The sequence below is a fragment of the Cololabis saira genome, chromosome 5 (genome assembly GCF_033807715.1).
Source record: "Cololabis saira isolate AMF1-May2022 chromosome 5, fColSai1.1, whole genome shotgun sequence".
Classification (NCBI taxonomy): domain Eukaryota; kingdom Metazoa; phylum Chordata; class Actinopteri; order Beloniformes; family Belonidae; genus Cololabis; species Cololabis saira.
The window spans coordinates 47,579,784-47,599,153 of NC_084591.1; the positions used below are offsets into that span (position 1 = coordinate 47,579,784).

Below are 19,370 nucleotides of genomic sequence, written 5' to 3' on the forward strand. Positions count from 1 at the left end.
GCTATATAAATAAATGTGCCTTTGCCTTGCCTTGAAAAATCTGCGCGGTTAAAAGAGTGACAATGTTTCACAATGTTTTTTAGAGCTACCTTGGCTTGTTGGCGGGGAACCTTGGTTGTAGTATTCCAGGATCTCCTCAGGGAGACCCTCCCCAGGAACCCTCGGGGGGAGCAGCAACAGCTTCTTCTCATCATACCCCGGCATCAGCCGCAACATCTGTGGAAACACAACAGGGAAAAACATAGGAAGGAACATTATCCTGATGTTGGATTTAGGTTATATTTTATATATTATGCTTTATTTTAAAATAGTTCTCTTTGTCCTGATTTACTTCTTCCCAGTAACTACGTTTACATGCAGTCAAAATTGGGGTTGATGTCAATATTCCGGTTACTGAAACATTGGGAATAATGTGTTTCCATGCGTGAGCAAACAGGGTTAACCCTGTTTACATGGTGATTAATCATTTGGGATATCTGGATCAAACCAGCGACGCACGGAGAACATCATGACACAATTCCCGTCATTTCTGCTTCTTCTTCCTGTATCCAAATCCAAAACAACAACAATAACAGCAGCATGGTGGATAATCAACAGCCCAGTAGAAGTGGTTTTGTTTCTTGTCCCTTTTCTCCTTTTTCAGCGTCTCCCAGCGGAGCTTGATCTGGTCTGGCGTTCGTGCAAATGCTGCTTCGTGCAACTTTTCTCTCACCTTCTTGTAAATCTTCTATCCCGGTACTTTCTACCGTCTACAAATGCAGAAATGTTCATATCCTTCATTACATTTATGAAGTGATTAGTCTCCTCCTGGTCTTGTGTTTCTCCATGTTTATAAGAACTTCCTGGACTCAAAAGACCAGGATTCCTGGTGAAAAGAACATGCAGAAAACAAATTCCTGTTCCTTTTGATGGGGAAATCCCGTTAGTCTATCCATGACCAAATATTCAGGTTAGAAAAGGAGTAACCCAGGGGTCATTTTCAGGTTGGTTTTTTTTTCACAAGCAGAGAGAGAGAGCTACCTTTTCTTCTTCCAGGTGTTGTGTGTCGAGCTCTAGACAGTAGAACTCGATGGGGAAGGAGCAGGGGTTTGTGACGGAGACCTGGGCTTCAGCGTTGGTGCTGAGAGGAAGACAGGGACCCAGTTCCAGATGTGCTGGGCAGAATTCCAGCTGTGGCTCGTCCCCCTGTCCCTGGGCTGTGATGAACACCCGCTGGGGGCTGTCGGCCACGCGGACCTCCAGCTGCCTGATGAACACACACTGGAACACACGGAAACATTCTGCTCTCAATTTTGAAGCAGTTTTAAAGATATATTTCATACTATAGAGGGGGAATGCACATGACGTCACAGATGCGACTTCACAGCGTGTTATTCCCACTGGGTGACAGAAAGACTGAGTGTCAGAAAGACTGAGTGACAGAAAGACTGAGTGACAGAAAGACTGAGTGACAGAAAGACTGAGTGTCAGAAAGACTGAGTGTCAGAAAGACTGAGTGTCAGAAAGACTGAGTGACAGAAAGACTGAGTGTCAGAAAGACTGAGTGACAGAAAGACTGAGTGTCAGAAAGACTGAGTGACAGAAAGACTGAGTGACAGAAAGACTGAGTGACAGAAAGACTGAGTGTCAGAAAGACTGAGTGTCAGAAAGACTGAGTGTCAGAAAGACTGAGTGTCAGAAAGACTGAGTGGCAGCGTAAACTTTCAGTTTGAGCATTCAAAAACATCTAAAATGGCAAAGAGCTGTTGTGTGATCGACTGTACTCATAGATTTAGCAAGAAATTTGAGTTATCGTTTTACTCATTTATTTATGTGAACTTTTTAGGAATGTCTTGTCTATCTGTTGTGCCTGCGCACTTTATATGTTTCCCCGACGGAAGTGGGAAACGTCCTCTCGATTCCTTGTATGTGTTCACATGTGAAGAATTGACAATAAAGCTACTTTGACTTTGACTTTGACTTTGACGTTACAGACTGACGAAAAATAAGCTTAACCCTTGTGCTGTCTTTGGGTCAAGGGAGGGTGAAGGGATAAAAGAAGGAATGAGAAGAAGAAAGGAGAAAAGAATGAAAGAAGGAAGGAAGTAGGAAAGGGAGAAAGGAAGGGAGAAAAGATGGAAGGAAGGGAGAAAGGAGAAAAGAAGGAACGAAGTAGGAAAGGGAGAGAAGATGGAAGGAAGGGGTAAAGGAAGGAAAGAATGGAGAAAAGGAAAGAAAGAAGGGAGGGAAGAAGGAAGGAATGGAGAAAATAAGGAAAGAAGGAAGGAAAAGCAAAGAAGGTAATTAAGGAAGGAATGACGAAAGGGAGGTAGGAAGAAAAAGGAGTAAAGGAGGGTAAAAAAGGAGGAAAAGAGGAAAGGAAGAAGGAAGGAGAGAGCAGGAGGGAAGAAGGATAGAAGAATTGGGTCTTTTTGACCCAAAGACAGCACAAGGGTTAACAGACAAATGGATCGCTGCAATTCACAGAAACAACTGGATTCCAGACACCGAAATGTGGATTTGCGGTTCCCATTTTGTATCAGGTAATGTTGGATTTTTGAGTAGCTAGCGTTAAACGGTCAAATCATAAAGTTCGGTGTCCTCATCACTTTAATTTCTACAACAAATCCTGCCTTGAAGTCGGACCAAGAGTCAAGACTTTTATATGCCTTCAAGCTTTGCTTCATGTATTTCCCCGGCGTAGAAATTAAGTACATATAAATATCAGGAAACTGGATTGGTGTCCAAATATTAATGTCCATGGACCACTGCTTCTTGGTAACTGTACCAAATATTAATGTCCATGGACCACTGCTTCTTGGTAACTGTACCAAATATTAATGTCCATGGACCACTGGTTCTTGGTAACTGTACCAAATATTAATGTCCATGGACCACTGGTTCTTGGGGTAACTGTACCAAATATTAATGTCCATGGACCACTGGTTCTTGGTAACTGTACCAAATATTAATGTCCATGGACCACTGGTTCTTGGGGTAACTGTACCAAATATTAATGTCCATGGACCACTGGTTCTTGGGGTAACTGTACCAAATATTAATGTCCATGGACCACTGGTTCTTGGTAACTGTACCAAATATTAATGTCCATGGACCACTGGTTCTTGGGGTAACTGTACCAAATATTAATGTCCATGGACCACTGGTTCTTGGTAACTGTACCAAATATTAATGTCCATGGACCACTGGTTCTTGGGGTAACTGTACCAAATATTAATGTCCATGGACCACTGGTTCTTGGTAACTGTACCAAATATTAATGTCCATGGACCACTGGTTCTTGGTAACTGTACCAAATATTAATGTCCATGGACCACTGGTTCTTGGTAACTGTACCAAATATTAATGTCCATGGACCACTGGTTCTTGGTAACTGTACCAAATATTAATGTCCATGGACCACTGGTTCTTGGTAACTGTACCAAATATTAAAGGTATTGTGACATGAAAAACACATTTTTCTTGATTTTTTGTGTTTTGTTGGGTGTCTTGACATCAATTACACCCAAAAAACAACAAACTTTTAACATTCAGTGTATTGTGTGCTTTCTGGGATTTTTCGCATAACTGTGCAAAAACGGCGCACCTGGTTTGGTGGCGGGCCGTGACGTCAGGGCCCGCTAAATCACCGCCCCCTCCACCCAGCTCCCTGCCTCCTCTCCTCTCCAGCGCACCATAAAGGCTGATTTATGGTTCCGCGTTACACCGACGCAGGGCCTACGGCGTAGGGTTACGCGGCGACGCGCACCGTACGCTGAACCCTACGGCGTAGGATCTGCGTCGATTTAACGCGGAACCATAAATCAGGCTTAACACGGAGCAGTTTAGAGCCTCTTCTGTTCTAATCACCGGAGGAGAACTGCTAAGAAGACCCGCGGCCACTGACTGGACTTAAGATAAGGAGACACTGCTGCTTGCATGCCTTTATTTTTATGATTGTTTGCTGTGGACTGTCTGCTTCGCCGTGCTGCTTTTCCGTGCATGCTTCGCCGGTCGCTCCCGGCTTAATGCCGCGTTCCATTTACCTCGGAAATCGGAACTGGGAACTGGGAACTCGGGGGTGGTTCTCCCACTTTACCAGTAGGAGATCCCACTTCGAGGGGCGTTCCAGTTGAAAATTCCGACTGGGAACTGGGAAATTCCGACTTCCGAGGACAAATGGAACGCGGCATAACTCTCCGACGCCGCTGTGAGCGTATTGCTCGCGGGGAGCTGCGGTCCCGGTCCTCTGGTCCCGGTTGGACTTCATCCCCGGGCTGTAGTCGCCCTGTCTGGGCTGTGTGTCGGTGTTTGTGGTCGGTGTGCGCGCGTGTGTGTGAAGACGGCAGAAGTGTGTAGCGGTTGGTTGGAGGAGGTTTGGAGGAGGAGCGGAGCAATGATTGACAGGAAAGGGGAAAAAGGACCCGTTTTTCACGGCGCAAACAAACACTGTAATTAGGGATGGGAATTGATAAGATTTTTTCGATTCCGATTCTCTTATCGATTCTGCTTATCGATTCGATTCTTTATCGATTCTCTTATCGATTCTCATTTGGAAAAAAGGAGAAGAAACAATTTTAGTATCAACTTTGTTTTAATAAAACAAAGTTGATACTAAAATACTAAAAAGAAACAATTTTAGTATCAACTTTGTTTTAATAAAACAAAGTTGATACTAAAATTGTTTCTTTGTTTCAATTTCTTTGTTTCTCCGATCTTTTTTGTTCAAAGATATAAAACTTTTATATCTTTGAACAAAAAAAATATAATGAGGTCTTAAGACGCCCCCAGCCTTGGGCTCCTCGATGGTGCCAGGGGGTCCCCACAAAATGATTTGTAATATACAGTAAAATATGTATTTAATATAAAATAATAATAATAAAATAAATATTCTTCTGTAGAAATTAATGAAAAACAACAAATTATTTTGTGGCAATTACACAAGAATGTCCAGTAACATGTTCAACACCACAAACTTAGTCCCTGCTTGGTGACATTCATCTATTCTGGCCTGATACTCTTCCTGCCTTGATGAAAGGAGAATCTAGCGGTAGCTGCTCTTTAACTTCTCCGTAGATGAGCTGATCAGTTGCAGCTGTGTCAGGAGCTCCGCTGTCCGCCGGAGCGCAGCTCTTCTAAAGCATGATTTATGGTTCTGCGTTAAATCGACGCAGAGCCTACGGCGAAGGGTACGCGGCGACGCGCGCCGTACGGTGCATGTTGCCGCGTACCCTACGCCGTAGGCTCTGCGTTGGTGTAACGCGGAACCATAAATCAGCCTTACCACATGCAGGCTGACTCCGCGCTCCCAGCGGATCAGCCGGCTGAGTCCTAACAGTTTCCCCCCTCTGTTGAAATGTCCACATTGCAAGAATTGTCGCCCTGTTGTCATCCTTTTTGGTAAAATGTAACCAAACTTCCCAGCGTTTATGCCGCTTTGTCCCCGTGTTTTCCTGCTGGGCGCGAATGCGCACGCTGCGCAACGTGCTTGGTGACGTCATTCGCGCCCGCTGGAATCGATAAGGGAATCGTTTGGGAAAAAGGCAAACGATTCCAAGGAATTGAAACACTGGGAACCGGTTCTCAACAAGAACCGGTTCTCGATTCCCATCCCTAACTGTAATAAAAAGCCAGGAATGGAGTACTAGAGTGAAGTTTTTCTTGTTACACTCTTTTAGACACATTTGAGGGATGTTGGCCAAGACTTTTAATAGTGTTAAAAGCATGTTAAAAATGATGTCACAATACCTTTAATGTCCATGGACCACTGGTTCTTGGGGTAACTGTACCAAATATTAATGTCCATGGACCACTGGTTCTTGGTAACTGTATCAAATATTAATGTCCATGGACCACTGGTTCTTGGGGTAACTGTACCAAATATTAATGTCCATGGACCACTGGTTCTTGGTAACTGTATCAAATATTAATGTCCATGGACCACTGGTTCTTGGGGTAACTGTACGGGTCACTGTCAAGTCCAACTGCCTTTAATTTAAGCTGATAATCAGCTGTTTTCCCGTCTTCTCCACTAGTTGCAGCTGTTTTTACCACTCAGTGTGAGTAAGGGGACTGGTCCAGTGTGAATGTGACGTCAATGCAGACCCTCTATTCCACTTTTCCATGTTGATTTTCAGTACATCTTTTTATGCATTATTTCAATTCACTGTTCCTCTAATCTCATTAAAGCTTGTACCCCCTGAGTCGGGCTGAACTTGATGTGGACGTTGATTCCCTCGCTGGGATGCAGAACACCGGAGCGGGGAGTCATCTCAAACACGCGTGCGGGGGGGTGGGGCTGCTGATCCGGGGACAGCTTTTTACGGTCGAACGGAAGCCGGATCTTAACCTGCACCAAAGCACAGACACATAACTCACCCCACTGCAAAAACTCAAAATCTTACCAATAATATTTGTCTTATTTCTAGTAAAAATGTATATTTTTTAGTCAAAAAATCTCATTACACTTTAAACAAAATTCATCACCAGAAAAATAACTTGTTATTTGACAATTTTCACCTGTTTCAAGTACATTTTCACTTGAAATAAGTAGAAAAATCTGCCAGTGGAACAAGATTTATCTTCTCATTACAAGCAAAAAAAACTTGTTCCACTGGCAGATTTTTTTCTACTTATTTTAATTAAAAATCTACTTAAAACAGGTGAAAATTGTCAAATAACAAGTTCTTTTTCTGGTAATGACACTTGTTTTAAGTGTAATGAGATTTGTTTGAATAAAAATGAGACATTTTAACTAGAAATAAGACAAATATTCTTGTTAAGATTTTGAGTTTTTGTGTTGATTTAAAACCACCTTTCAATACTATGTACATTTCATGGCAAAATAGTTTTTACTATATAGGTTATTTATTCAAACCCAATACTTGGTTAACTTCACAGAAATGTGTATAACGTTACAATGAGGGCACCTTTCTGCGAGGCTTCTCCTCCTCAGCGATGCTCCAGTGGCACGGCAGCAGCTCATGGTTGAGCAGTTGGATTGTCCTTATCTGACAGAAAAAGGTAGAAAACATGTGATCAGCCCAGCTAAAGTAGCACGGCTGGAGTTTCAGGTAAAATCCTTCAGGCTGTCTCATACGGAGGAGTATTAGGGCCAGGCAGGAGAAAAATAAAAATTATATTTTAGAGGAGGAAAAAATATGTAAATGCAAATGATTAATTTCATTTGAATTAATTTTGAAATTGAATATTTGATTCTGACAGCAGGATTACATATTTCTGGTGTCAGAATGGGAACAACAGTTTGATGTTCAGTGTTGTGTTTCAGTTCAACCTCAACAGGTAATATTTGTGTATTACCTGACACGTGCTGCACTGCAGCGCGTCAAACTGCAGCGTGTCTGTGGACACGGTGACGGCCGGCACCGTCACAACCGCACACAGCCGCACCTGCACCAGCGGACCCCCCGACACCTGCAAATCAATCACAAGCCCATTTAGGACACAGTCATCCACCTGCTAAGAGAAGGTGGAAGCAAAACAGACCAACATTTTACACATTTACACTCATTGGAAATAAGTTTATAAGTACCTCAATTGGCAGAACAACACTCTTGTCCCCGAGTTCCAGTTTGGCTCCTTGAGGATCAAACGTGACTTTAAAAGTGTGAGTCTCACGGCAGGGCAAGTTCTTCACTTTTTCAGGTTCTACTGTAAAACCTTTGAAAGACACAGTCAGAGAGTCAGTACTCAGCAGAAATGGACGTAAAGCAAGGGACAGGTGGTGACATTTGATTCATCATTTAAAATTACCTGCAACCTTTTTCTGCACTTTAGATCTTGTTTGACTCAACCACTGTTTCCATAGGTCATTATTACTATTTTTTCCACTTCTGGATAGCACCAAAGGTTTTCTTCCATTCCTGAGCTAATTTTACTGCTCAACATCCTTCAGGTTGGAATAAATATTTATATGTCCTTTACTTTAAGTTTCTGTTGTGGAGCTTTCTGTTTTCTTAGTTTTATTGTTGGTCTGTTACTTTGAAATCTTTATATTTTGAAACATTCTGTGCATTGTATTTATGGTGCATCTTGTCTCCATTTCACACATGAATTCTGTTAATGACATGAATTACATGACCCAGGTATTTATCTACTGGATTCCTTTGTACTCTGCCACATCTTCCTGCTTTTGTTTTTCTTTTCACTCATGCTATTTTTCACCTGTTTTTTTTAAAAGTAAATTATCTAGAAATTCTGGTATTCATTAGTTAGAGTCTGCACCTATGTCCTCACCGTATCACAACACAGCAGTTAATGGCTCCTTCCATCTCACCAAATCATTCAGGGAAATGTGAATATCCCATTTATTTCAAAAAGAAAAAGATGACAATTGAAGATACAATATGAGAAATGCAGGTCTTGTTTTTTATTGTAGATATGTACATTTATTAATATACATGTAGATATATAGATGTATATTATGGATATAGATATGTTATATGTAGGTATGTATATGGATATATTGAGTTGTATTATACGTATGGTATTTGTGTATCTATATCTCTATTAATATATATTGATTTATAGTTATATGTAGATATGTCGATATATAGATTTATATTAATTTTTATGTATATAATTGGAGGTAAATATATGAACCAGTGTATATATAGCATATCTACTCTTGTATGGTTATGGGCATGCCAAGTAGTGGCATGACCATATTACAATCGTCCAGAATGGCCCAAAGGGCAATGTTGCTAGCATTTTGCTAACAAGCTAAAGTCCTGCATAGCAGCGGGTGTACAGCATGACCCCGCTCTGATGTGGAAAAAAGAAATCCCCCAAAAATAAAACACGACCGAAAAAACGAGTAAAAACATCTTTCATTCTTCTTCTTCTTCTTATTCCGCACACTTTTTTCATCTTTTAATGCGGCCCGAACCGCAAAGTGCACCCATGCATGGCCCCCTAGAGAACTTTGTGCCTCAAGCCCCACAGTGCGGTTTGACGTACATGCACGAAAATCGCTACACACCTGTATCATGTCGCAACTTAAAGAAAAGTCTCTTGGCGCCATGGCCCAAACCAAACAGGAAGTCGGCCATTTTGAATTAATCGTGTCATTTTGGCGCAATTTATGCCATTTCTTCGTTCGTTAATACGGCCCAAACCGTAACGTGCACCCAGGTGTGTTACACATCAAAATGTGTGTCTCCATCCTGCGACGATGCGCATTCCTTTTCTCAGTCAAAAGCGTTACCGTGGCGACAATAGACGCCAAAAAGCACGCCCACCCTTTGTCTGATTGGTCCATATTCGATAGTTCCTACTTTCTGCAATAACTTTTAAATGGTTTGATATAGTGAGTCGTGGGTGGTGTCATCCACTAAATGTCCAGGCCTGAAGAATCTACATCAAGTCATACAAGCTTCCACTGCAGCCTGAACGTGCACAAGGGTGGAGGGCCGTTCATCGCTGCTTGCACCTTTAATTACTTCTATCATTACATACATACATAGTAGCATAACTAAATGCTGGGCGTTTGTTTTGTTTTGTTTGCCTTGATTTGTTTTGATTTTGACTATATTTATATATACATATAATTGAGTATTATATCACTGAATTGAACAGTTATTAATGTAGATATGGGTGCTTTATAAGTAAGCTTATTGAAACTCTTGTTAGATGTAAGAATGTATGTAAGATTCAGGGGTAGGACTCGATAAGTGGTTACTTCAATCCTATATTTGTATTCTGTTTTTTTACTTTTTTGTACTCTTTTTTTAACATGCATGTTAGAAATAAAATCTTCAAATCAAACCAAAATCAAATCAAAATCGTACCTGTGCCTGTAAGACATCTGCAGTCGGCGTGGAAGGACGCAGGTATTGATCCACTATTCATCACTTTTACAGTGTGACTGACAACTCTGCCAGGAATGACGAGACCAAAATCCAGAACATACTCGGGGAGCTTAAACCTGGGGACATAATCATTATATACTGTATATGATAATAATAGGGAGAGAAAATCTTCAACCAAACGGTGAATGCAAACAATAGAGGGAATGTGCATGACGTTACAGATGCGACTTCACAGCGGGTTACGCCCACTGAGTGGCAGAAAGACTGAGTGTCGGAAAGACTGAGTGTCAGAAAGACTGAGTGTCAGAAAGACTGAGTGTCAGAAAGACTGAGTGTCAGAAAGACTGAGTGTCAGCGTAAACTTTCAGTTTGAGCCACTGGAAAACATCTAAAATGGGAAAGAGCTGTTGTGGGAACGACTGTACTCATAGATTTAGCAAGAAATCAGAGTTATCGTTTTACAGACTGATGAAAAATAAGCTTAAGAGAGACAAATGGATTGCTGCAATTTACAGAAACAACTGGATTCCAGGCACCGAAACGTAGATTTGTGGTTCCCATTTTGTATCAGGTAATGTTGCATTTTTGGGTAGCTAACGTTAAACGGTCAAATCATAAAGTTCGGTGTCCTCATCACTTTAATTTCTACAACAAATCCTGCCTTGAAGTCGGACCAAGCGTCAAGACTTTTGTAAGCCTTCAAGCTTTGCTTCATGTATTTCCCCGGCGTAGAAATTGAGTACATATAAATACCAAATATTAATGTCCATGGACCACTGGTTCTTGGTAACTGTACCAAATATTAATGTCCATGGACCACTGGTTCTTGGTAACTGTACCAAATATTAATGTCCATGGACCACTGGTTCTTGGTAACTGTACCAAATATTAATGTCCATGGACCACTGGTTCTTGGTAACTGTACGGGTCACTGTCAAGTCCAACTGACTTTAATTTAAGCCCAGAATCAGCTGTTATTCCGTCTTCTCCACTAGTTGCAGCTGTTTTTGCCACTCAGTGTGAGTAAGAGGGCTGGTCCAGTGGGGAAGTGACGTCAATCCATACCCTCTATTTAAAAAGAAAAGTTTATTTCAACAGAAAAGTTTTTACACTACATACATTTGAGGATAAAGTGAAAACAACAATGCACACCATGCAGGCGTCATAGCCCGGAACACGCAGCCAGATATAATACATTACTCATCGGCCTTTGAATGGAAGAGCAGAGTTTCTAGCAGTATCACTTGGGTCCAGTGAGCGGACCATCTGTTCAACCAAAGAATGAGCCTGTGTTTGTACATACTTGCTCATTTTGTGCCAGTTAGATGTGGGAACTCTTGAGTGGTAAAGCTCCAGCAGGCTGCTAGACACAGTGAGAGCATTTTCTTTGACCAACAATCTCTCAATCTCCATGTGAAGACGCTCTTCATTCTACAGACAGCAGGCACAAGCACATGTCAAAGGAAGACACCAAGATGGGAACGTGAAGACTCCAAAGCATTAAAATGTTATTTAAATGACGTCAGTAAGAAAACAGTCAGCAAAGTCTGACAGGAATATTCACTATATTTAGATTCCTTTATTTATCTTTGGCCAGTGGCCCCTGTCCTGCATGTTTTAGACGTTCCCCTGCTTTAGCACACCCTGATACAGACGACTGTGTCATTAACAGACTTGATGACAAGTTGATGACGACCAGTAATTAGAATCACGTGTGTTGATGCAAAGCAACATGTGAATGAATGAATGTTTATTTATTTTCGGTACATTTGTAACCAAAAGGGTGTAGGTAAAAGCTAAGGCTTATATACACCTACCCCTTTTACTGGTACCTTACATTGGTTACAGCAAATACAAAAGAGCAAAGCTCAAGACTTTGAAATTAATTATCAGTAAACTCAAAAAAAAACAAAAAATAAACTTAAATTTCCCATTATAGCAAAAATAAAAAGTAGTGCATTTTTGCATGTTTTGTTTTCTTTTGTTTAGTTTTTTTCTCTGCTTTTTTTTTCTTTTTCCTGCAGATTTCCAGTGCGCGCCTCCATGTGTGTTCTCGCATCCTGGATTAGCAGCGGATGTCACCCCCCCTTCCCAAGAAAAAATAAATAAATAAAAATTGGGTGTGTATATATATATATATATATATATATATATATATATATATATATATATATATATATATATATATAGATATTAATAAAATAAATATATGTGACATATTAAAAAAACAATATCATATGTATTTGACATAAACAAATGCACATATATATGCCTTAGGTTCTTACCAGCATGGTATTAACCATTACTATGCGTGCAGACAAAAAAAAAAAGTATTGCATTGCGCAAAACCCAAAATATAACAGTACAGAAGTTGGCAAACTTAATTTTCCATAGCATAATGAGAAATGACTTAGTTTTTATAAAGTATTTTAAGGCTGAATAATGTACAGCATGATTTGATATTGTTGTTCCAGATGTTCACCCCTTTGACAGATACACAGTGATTTTTTTTACATTGGTTCGGGTCTTGGGTTTTTCAAATAATAAAGTTGTATCTGGTGTCCCTCATTTGAAACAGATTCTGGACATGTGGAGGTAGAAGTTTGTTTCTGGCTTTGTAGATGGTTTGTATTGTAATATAATCAACTAAGTCCTTGAATTTCAGAGTTTTTAAGCAGATGAATAGTGGGTTGGTCGACTCATGGAAAGGTTTTTTACTGATGATTCATGTAAAACATGCAGGACAAAGTGTTAAAGGCTTAAAATCTGTTGGTCAATCCTGATACTGCCCTGATCAGAGCTGGGCTGATAATTGCATTTAAAACTAAGACATGGGTGTTGCTTTCACAGCTTTCATAGTCAACAAGTAGAGAACAATAACATATCAGCACACAGATACATTTGTTGGTACCCTTCCATTAAAGAAAATAAAAACCCACAATGGTCACATGACATTTACAGAACATTGGATAGTGAAAGTCATACATTGCTTTGTGGTTCAAAAGAATCATTTAAAAAACAAAGTAATGGAACTGACTTTGACAAATAAGTTGTTACCCCTAAAAAATGTCTGTAAAAGGTATTGAAGTGCATTGAATTGAATATATTTCAGCGTGGATTTTCTTTCTTTAATGGACGGGCAACAACATATGAGCCTGCATGTATAGATCAATAGACTCCATGATGAACTATCTCCCTAATTGAACCTTTTATTATTTAATTTACTGACCGTTAAAGTCCAGGAAGACTCCGTCGCCGCTCGTCCACCATCAGTAATCCCATTCATTAACTCCTCTCTGGCCTGCTGCATCACACCACCATAGCACTCCGCTGCTGCATAAAAAAAACACAATATTACACCAGGGGACTATTATTGATGTCTCTGGTCCAGAAGCTTCTGAAATGGACCATCAAAAAGTGGAAATGTATATTGTGGTCATATAAACCAGTATTGCAGGTTTACAAGGAGAGTAGAATTTAAAACACAAATGACATGCTTCATCACTTGGTATTCTCAACGCCATTTTAAGCAGTTAGAGAATGAAGAGCAGAATGACAAAGTGATACTAACTTTTCTGTCTCAACTTTTGCAAATTGAATTAATTAATTAATTAATTAATTAAAAGAAAAAGTAAAACAAAGGTTACTGCACTTCTTTTAATTTGTTTATATCTATGCACAGAAATGGGCAGCTAATTATATGTGTATGTATGCATGCGTGTATGTAATATATATATATATATATATATATATATATATATATATATATATATATATATATATATATATATATATATATATATACATATACAACTACTTCTGATTTGGCGTTGCAGCAGTTAGTGCTATGTAGATTTTTAGATTTAGTCTTAATCATGATTGTTCATCCAAAGAAGAAGTCGACCTAAATGTGAATCTTTTAGGTAACAGAGTGCGAGCAGTGTGAGTGAAAGCAGAGCTGTGCATACGCAGGTTTCGTGGCAGATTCAGAGTGATCCTTGGGAAGACTCCCTGACCGGTCAGAGTGATCTCTGCTGGGAGGAAAGAAACCTGCAGCTGAAGACGCTTCCTAAACACGCCCGGGACCCCCGGCAGGTAGAGCACACGCAGACACTGCTCTGCACCCGCCTTAACACAACCCTGGAACAAAAACATACACAGACACAAAAACACATTCAAACCATTCAAATCAATCCTCAAAAAAACAAGATGGCCACCAAGGGCTGGTGTGGTTTGTTAGGCTCCACACCTGAATCAGAATCAGAATCAGAAAAAGCTTTATTGCCAAGTCAGACATAAATCAGACAAGAGAACTTGACTCCGGTTCACACCGATGGCACCATTAATACGGACGCCATTTTTTAGAGGAAGGATGACACTGGGATGGAGGAGGAGGGAAAAAAAAGGCATCTTCACGTTGTGTATTAATACCTAGTGTCAAGGTGCGAAAAAACACCTCAGCACAGAAAAGCAACATACACACAACAAAACAACATCATAACTTGCATGGGTATGGGGGGCGGGCAAGTCGGGAGGGGGGATCCCGGCACAGTTCATCCAAGTGAGGGCCACGGCCTTCGTGGCGCTAGAACCCGGCGCCGTGTCAGGGGGGCTGATAAGAGGGGAGCCAGGGAAGGCGTTAAGTAAGTGTGTGTGTGAGCGGTAAGTCTGTGAAAACTTCGCCCCAGAGCTGCTCCTTAGCCATTGTCCTTGATGTTATCAGACGGCCCGGTACAATTCTGAAAACTGGGACGACGAGACTTAGTCAGCTCAGGTCTGTACCAATTTGATGATAAGCCGGAAAATTATCGCGCTTGGTACTCGTCCTTCATCAGTGCAACCAGAGAAGCTAGCTTGACAGCAATCCAAAAGTTGGATCTTATAACCAGATGGCTTGGGAAGGAATCCAGAGAACACGTGACACGCATCAGGTCTGTACATGTTAACGATCCCAGTCTTGCTTTAATGAAAGCATGGGAGAGACTCTGTGAGTGCTATGGTGCCCCTGAAATTCTGGAGAAGTCTCTTTTTCAGAGGCTAGAGGACTTTCCCAGGTTTTCAATCAAAGACTTCTTGAAGCTACGCCAGCTTGGGGACCTGCTTCAGGAGATCCAAGGTGCCAAGGAGGATGGGTACCTCACTGGCCTCGCATATCTGGACACGTCCCGGGGGATCGGACCAATTGTGGAGAAGCTCCCATATCAGCTGCAGGAGAAGAGGTTGACATCTGGAACGCGGTTCAAAGAACAAAATAGCGGCCGCTTTCCTCCATTTCACTATTTCTGTGACTTTGTGAGTCATGAAGCCAAAAAGCGAAATGACCCGAGCTTCATGTACCAAAGCTGTTCCACACATCCACATGTTCAACCCTCAATATATTTGATGAAACGCCACTCCATGCCTCTGTCATCATTTCTTATTGAAATTGGATAAAGGTTTAGCTGAACGTTTAGCTTTGGGTCATCTACACCCGAGTGAGAACGTTACAAAGTCCACAGATGTTTTTGAGAGAGGGGGAGGGCTAGTGGGGGCAGAGCCACTTCTTTACATTCCACCAGGGAGATTGTGACTGGAGCAGCGGGCCAAGCTGCCCTGTCAAGGTCAGATTATAGAATCAACAATTGTATTGAAAGAAAGGAAACAGTCAGACTCCAGTAATTTTCCGTCTGCCGTTAAGTCTCTGGTTCCTCAATGGCGATTCCAAACAGACGAATTTGACGAGCTTCCAACTTCTCCAAGGTTTTCTCCATCTTGCCAATGAGCTCAAAGACCGCCGCCAGCCTGCGATTCTGTTCAAGAATGGCATCCAGCTTGCGGCTTTGCTCTCCCACCGTTAAAGTTTGAGTGTTGATCCCCGTGCTCATTCCTTCAGCAACGTCGGGCAGTTCAGAAAGGGCCACAACAGCTGTCGACGACTTACGCGTTTGTCGATAGGCCAGGAAAATCCCCACTCCAATTAGAAGAAATCCTGCTATCATAAATCCAATTATGAAGGCATCTTCAACGTCCTCGACAGACAGAATCGCCAAGCACAACAGTTTCCAATGTTTCCAGGAATCCATTGTGTATCCAGCAAAAAATGTCCCATCGGGGCAAGAGGTCTCCCTTCCCCCCTGACTTCTCGTTGCAAAAATTTGGTCAATTGTGCTGAGAGACCAGTTAATCAATTCCATGATTGTAGAGTTTCGGAGGAGTGAAAATGAGAGGCTCTGAAAGACAAGACAGGACAAAAGCAGTAGCGGGGCAGATTGATAAGGGAGACGAGCAGAAAAAGCGTCCGCCTTACTTTTAACGTTTTTCTCAGTTTTTTGTCAGTTTCAGCCAGTGTTTTTCAACAAAAATGCTCCAACTCAAAGAAATGTCCAAATTTAAGTCAAGACTCAAGCAATAGGTATAGAGAAAATGGAAATATTGACAGAGCTCAAGGTTTTTAGTACGACGGCGTATTAGGGCCAAACTAAAACAAAAAAAATTGGAAATTACGAGAATAAAGTCATAATAATATGAGAATAAAGTTGTAAAATTACGAGAATAAAGTCATAATATTACGAGAATAAAGTTGTAATATTTTGAGAATAAAGTCGTAATATTTTGAGAATAAAATCGTAATATTACGAGAATATAGTCGTAATATTAAATATATTATAAATATATAAATATAACTTCACAAGATGCTCAATATTCCTCATTTTAACACAGGGAGAATAAGCTCTTCCTGTTAGAGTTCTCATAAATTATATTCTCATAATATTACCACTTTATTCTCATAAATTACGACTTTATTCTCGTAATATTTCGACTTTATTCTCGTAGTATTACGACTTTATTCTCATTATATTATGACTTTATTCTCGTAATATTATGACTTTATTCTATTACGACTTTATTCTCATAAATTAGGACTTTATTCTCGCAACATTATGACTTTATTCTCGTAATTTTACGACTTTATTCTCATTATATTATGACTTTATTCTCGTAATTTCCATTTTTTTTGTCTTAGTTTGGCCCTAATACTCCGTCGTATTTTAGCACACAAGTAAATTAATGGCTGAAACTGAAACAAGCTTGTGAACATTGACTTTAACATACTGTACCACTGTATTATTTTAGTTTTCTGTCCTTATCTGGTTTGTGTTTTTGCTTCTTGTCTTTGTATTGTCTTTATTCTGTTTATTCTGTTTTGCATGTTTTGTATTTTAATGGTTTTGTACTGTTTTAACTCTGCTTTTGAATTTTAAGTAAAGGCCTAACCAGGGACAGGGGTTGCAAATTAGCTCCGGCTAGAAACCTGTATGCATGATGATCTGTTTTGTATTTTTTATGAAATAATGTTTGATACATTCGTCCCTGTTCAATAAACGTAAAAATAATAATAATATAAATGACAATCAAGCCATGTAGAAAAGGGCTCACCGCCGCTGGGAGAACCCTGGGCCGCCCAGGTCTGACTTCCAGGCTCCTCACTGGTTTTTCATTGTCACGTTGCTGCAGATCCCGCTGCAGATCCTGCTGCAGGGCTTTAATCCGCAGCCCTGACTCCTCATCAGCCTTTTTCTCCTCGTCCTCCTCGCTTTCAGGGAGTATAACGCTGTATTTAAAGCCAATCTTGCCAGTGTTTCTCAGGGTCACATCAATTTCCCCAACGCAGTGAAAAAGCTAGAGGAAAACCACAGTAGGAGAGGGGAGAGAGGTCACTGTAGTCCGCCAGCATGTTTATTCTCAGAAAAGCTCATGCCAAACAACTCTAGATATGTCCATATATAGATTAATAGTAATTTTTATGTATATAATTGGAGGTAAATACATGAACCAGTGTATATATAGCATATCTACTCTTATATAGTTATTCAAGTATATTGTTATACCATTGCTGTCTATTGTTCTCTATTATATTGTAGTATTATAGTAAAGTAATGATAATGTAATACTATGCATTATAATTACTTCTATTAGTACATACATACATAGTAGCACAACTAAATGCTGGCCGTTTGTTTTGTTTTGTTTTCTTTGCCTTGATTTGTTTGATTTTGACTATATTTATATATACATATAATTTTTATATCTGTATTGAACAGTTATTAAAGTAGGTATGGGTGTTTATATGTAAGCTTATTGAAACTCGTCTTGTTAGATGTAAGAATGTATGTAAGATTCATATATATATATATATATATATATATATATATATATATATATATATATATATATATATATATATATATATATATATATATATATATATATATATATATATATATATATATATATACACACATATATATATTTGTATTCTGTTTTTTTACTTTTTTGTACTCTTTTTAACATGCATGTTTGAAATAAAATCTTCAAATCAAATCAAATTTAATCAAATCAAATCAAACTCTTTCTTGGGAAGCTAAACCAGGAAATAAACACATACATTAGGTTACCTATGGTTTGCAACTTAAAGAAATAACAACAAAGTGGCTCTCCTATGTTAGCATCTTCTGAAAACAAATAAGCAAAACAATGAATGACTGTAACAAGCCGGTCCCTTTAGGATGCTGGAAGCTTGAACACAACAACACCAGGAATAAAAGAGAGGGAGCTGGCAGGACAGGGAATGCTGAACACACAAGAAGGACAGAGGAATGTTCTGCTGAATTGTTATTTCACCCAAATCAAAAATCCATGTGTCCTTGTTTTGAATATCAATGATAACTGATGGCTTGCACACTTAAAAAGACTAACTAAGCAGTGAAGTTCATCTTCCTCCTGATATTCTAACGGCTTACTTGACATCGGATTAAATAGTGTTCTTCCTAAAATAACACTATGGCTGCGTCCGAAATTCCATCCTTCCACCCTAATGAGTAGCAAAATGAGTATGTGAGATTTTTTAGTGCGTCCGAAACATTAGAACGTACTCAATAGTATGCTCTATCCATACTCATTCTGGAGACATTTTTTAGTGTGGATTGATGGACACTAGCTGAGCAGAAACTTCCCACAATGCAATGCAGCGGTGTTTGGTTGCTAAGTGATACGTATATGTCATAAGTATAATATTAAGTATAATAATATTATAATATAATATTAATATTATAATATTCATATATAATAATATTATATAATGTCATCTTGTTTCGGCCAGAATGAACGGGAAAGAGCGGAGCGGTGCTGCTACTGCTGCTGTTACAGGTTACCATGGTAACAACTCCCCCTCCCTACGGCAGGAAGTGCCTTGTGGCTCTTAATAGTACGTCCGAATTAATGCACACTACTGATATTTACTCAAAAGTGTGCCGAACTTAAGTATACTTTTTAGTATATACTTTTTAGTATGACGCACCGTATGTATCACTCCATCAGGTTTTGTAAAAAGCCCCAGTATGCTTTGGCTGAGATTCCATGTGGAATGTGAAAATTAATGACACAGATAGGAAACCTAGATACTATAAAAAAATAAAGTATCTCCAGTAAGTCTTCCATGTTCAGAAGTTGTCAGAGTATAGAGGGAATATGCATGACGTCATAGATGCGACGTCACAGCAGGTTACGCCCACTGAGTGGCAG

At 39.9% G+C, this 19,370-nt stretch overlaps 1 protein-coding gene across 1 annotated transcript in view; it reads right to left on the minus strand.

Moving 5' to 3' along the window:
* hydin (HYDIN axonemal central pair apparatus protein) overlaps positions 1-19,370 on the minus strand; it is a 175,648-nt gene that overhangs the window by 77,046 nt on the left and 79,232 nt on the right. The window contains exons 26-36 of the mRNA XM_061722806.1: positions 17,226-17,468; positions 13,778-13,949; positions 13,039-13,142; positions 11,113-11,240; positions 9,789-9,925; positions 7,532-7,659; positions 7,300-7,413; positions 6,909-6,989; positions 6,176-6,328; positions 1,021-1,260; positions 90-216 (exon numbers count right to left, since the gene is read on the minus strand). Coding sequence (XP_061578790.1) covers positions 90-216; positions 1,021-1,260; positions 6,176-6,328; positions 6,909-6,989; positions 7,300-7,413; positions 7,532-7,659; positions 9,789-9,925; positions 11,113-11,240; positions 13,039-13,142; positions 13,778-13,949; positions 17,226-17,468 — 1,627 coding nt within the window. The remainder of the gene's footprint in view (positions 1-89; positions 217-1,020; positions 1,261-6,175; positions 6,329-6,908; positions 6,990-7,299; positions 7,414-7,531; positions 7,660-9,788; positions 9,926-11,112; positions 11,241-13,038; positions 13,143-13,777; positions 13,950-17,225; positions 17,469-19,370) is intronic.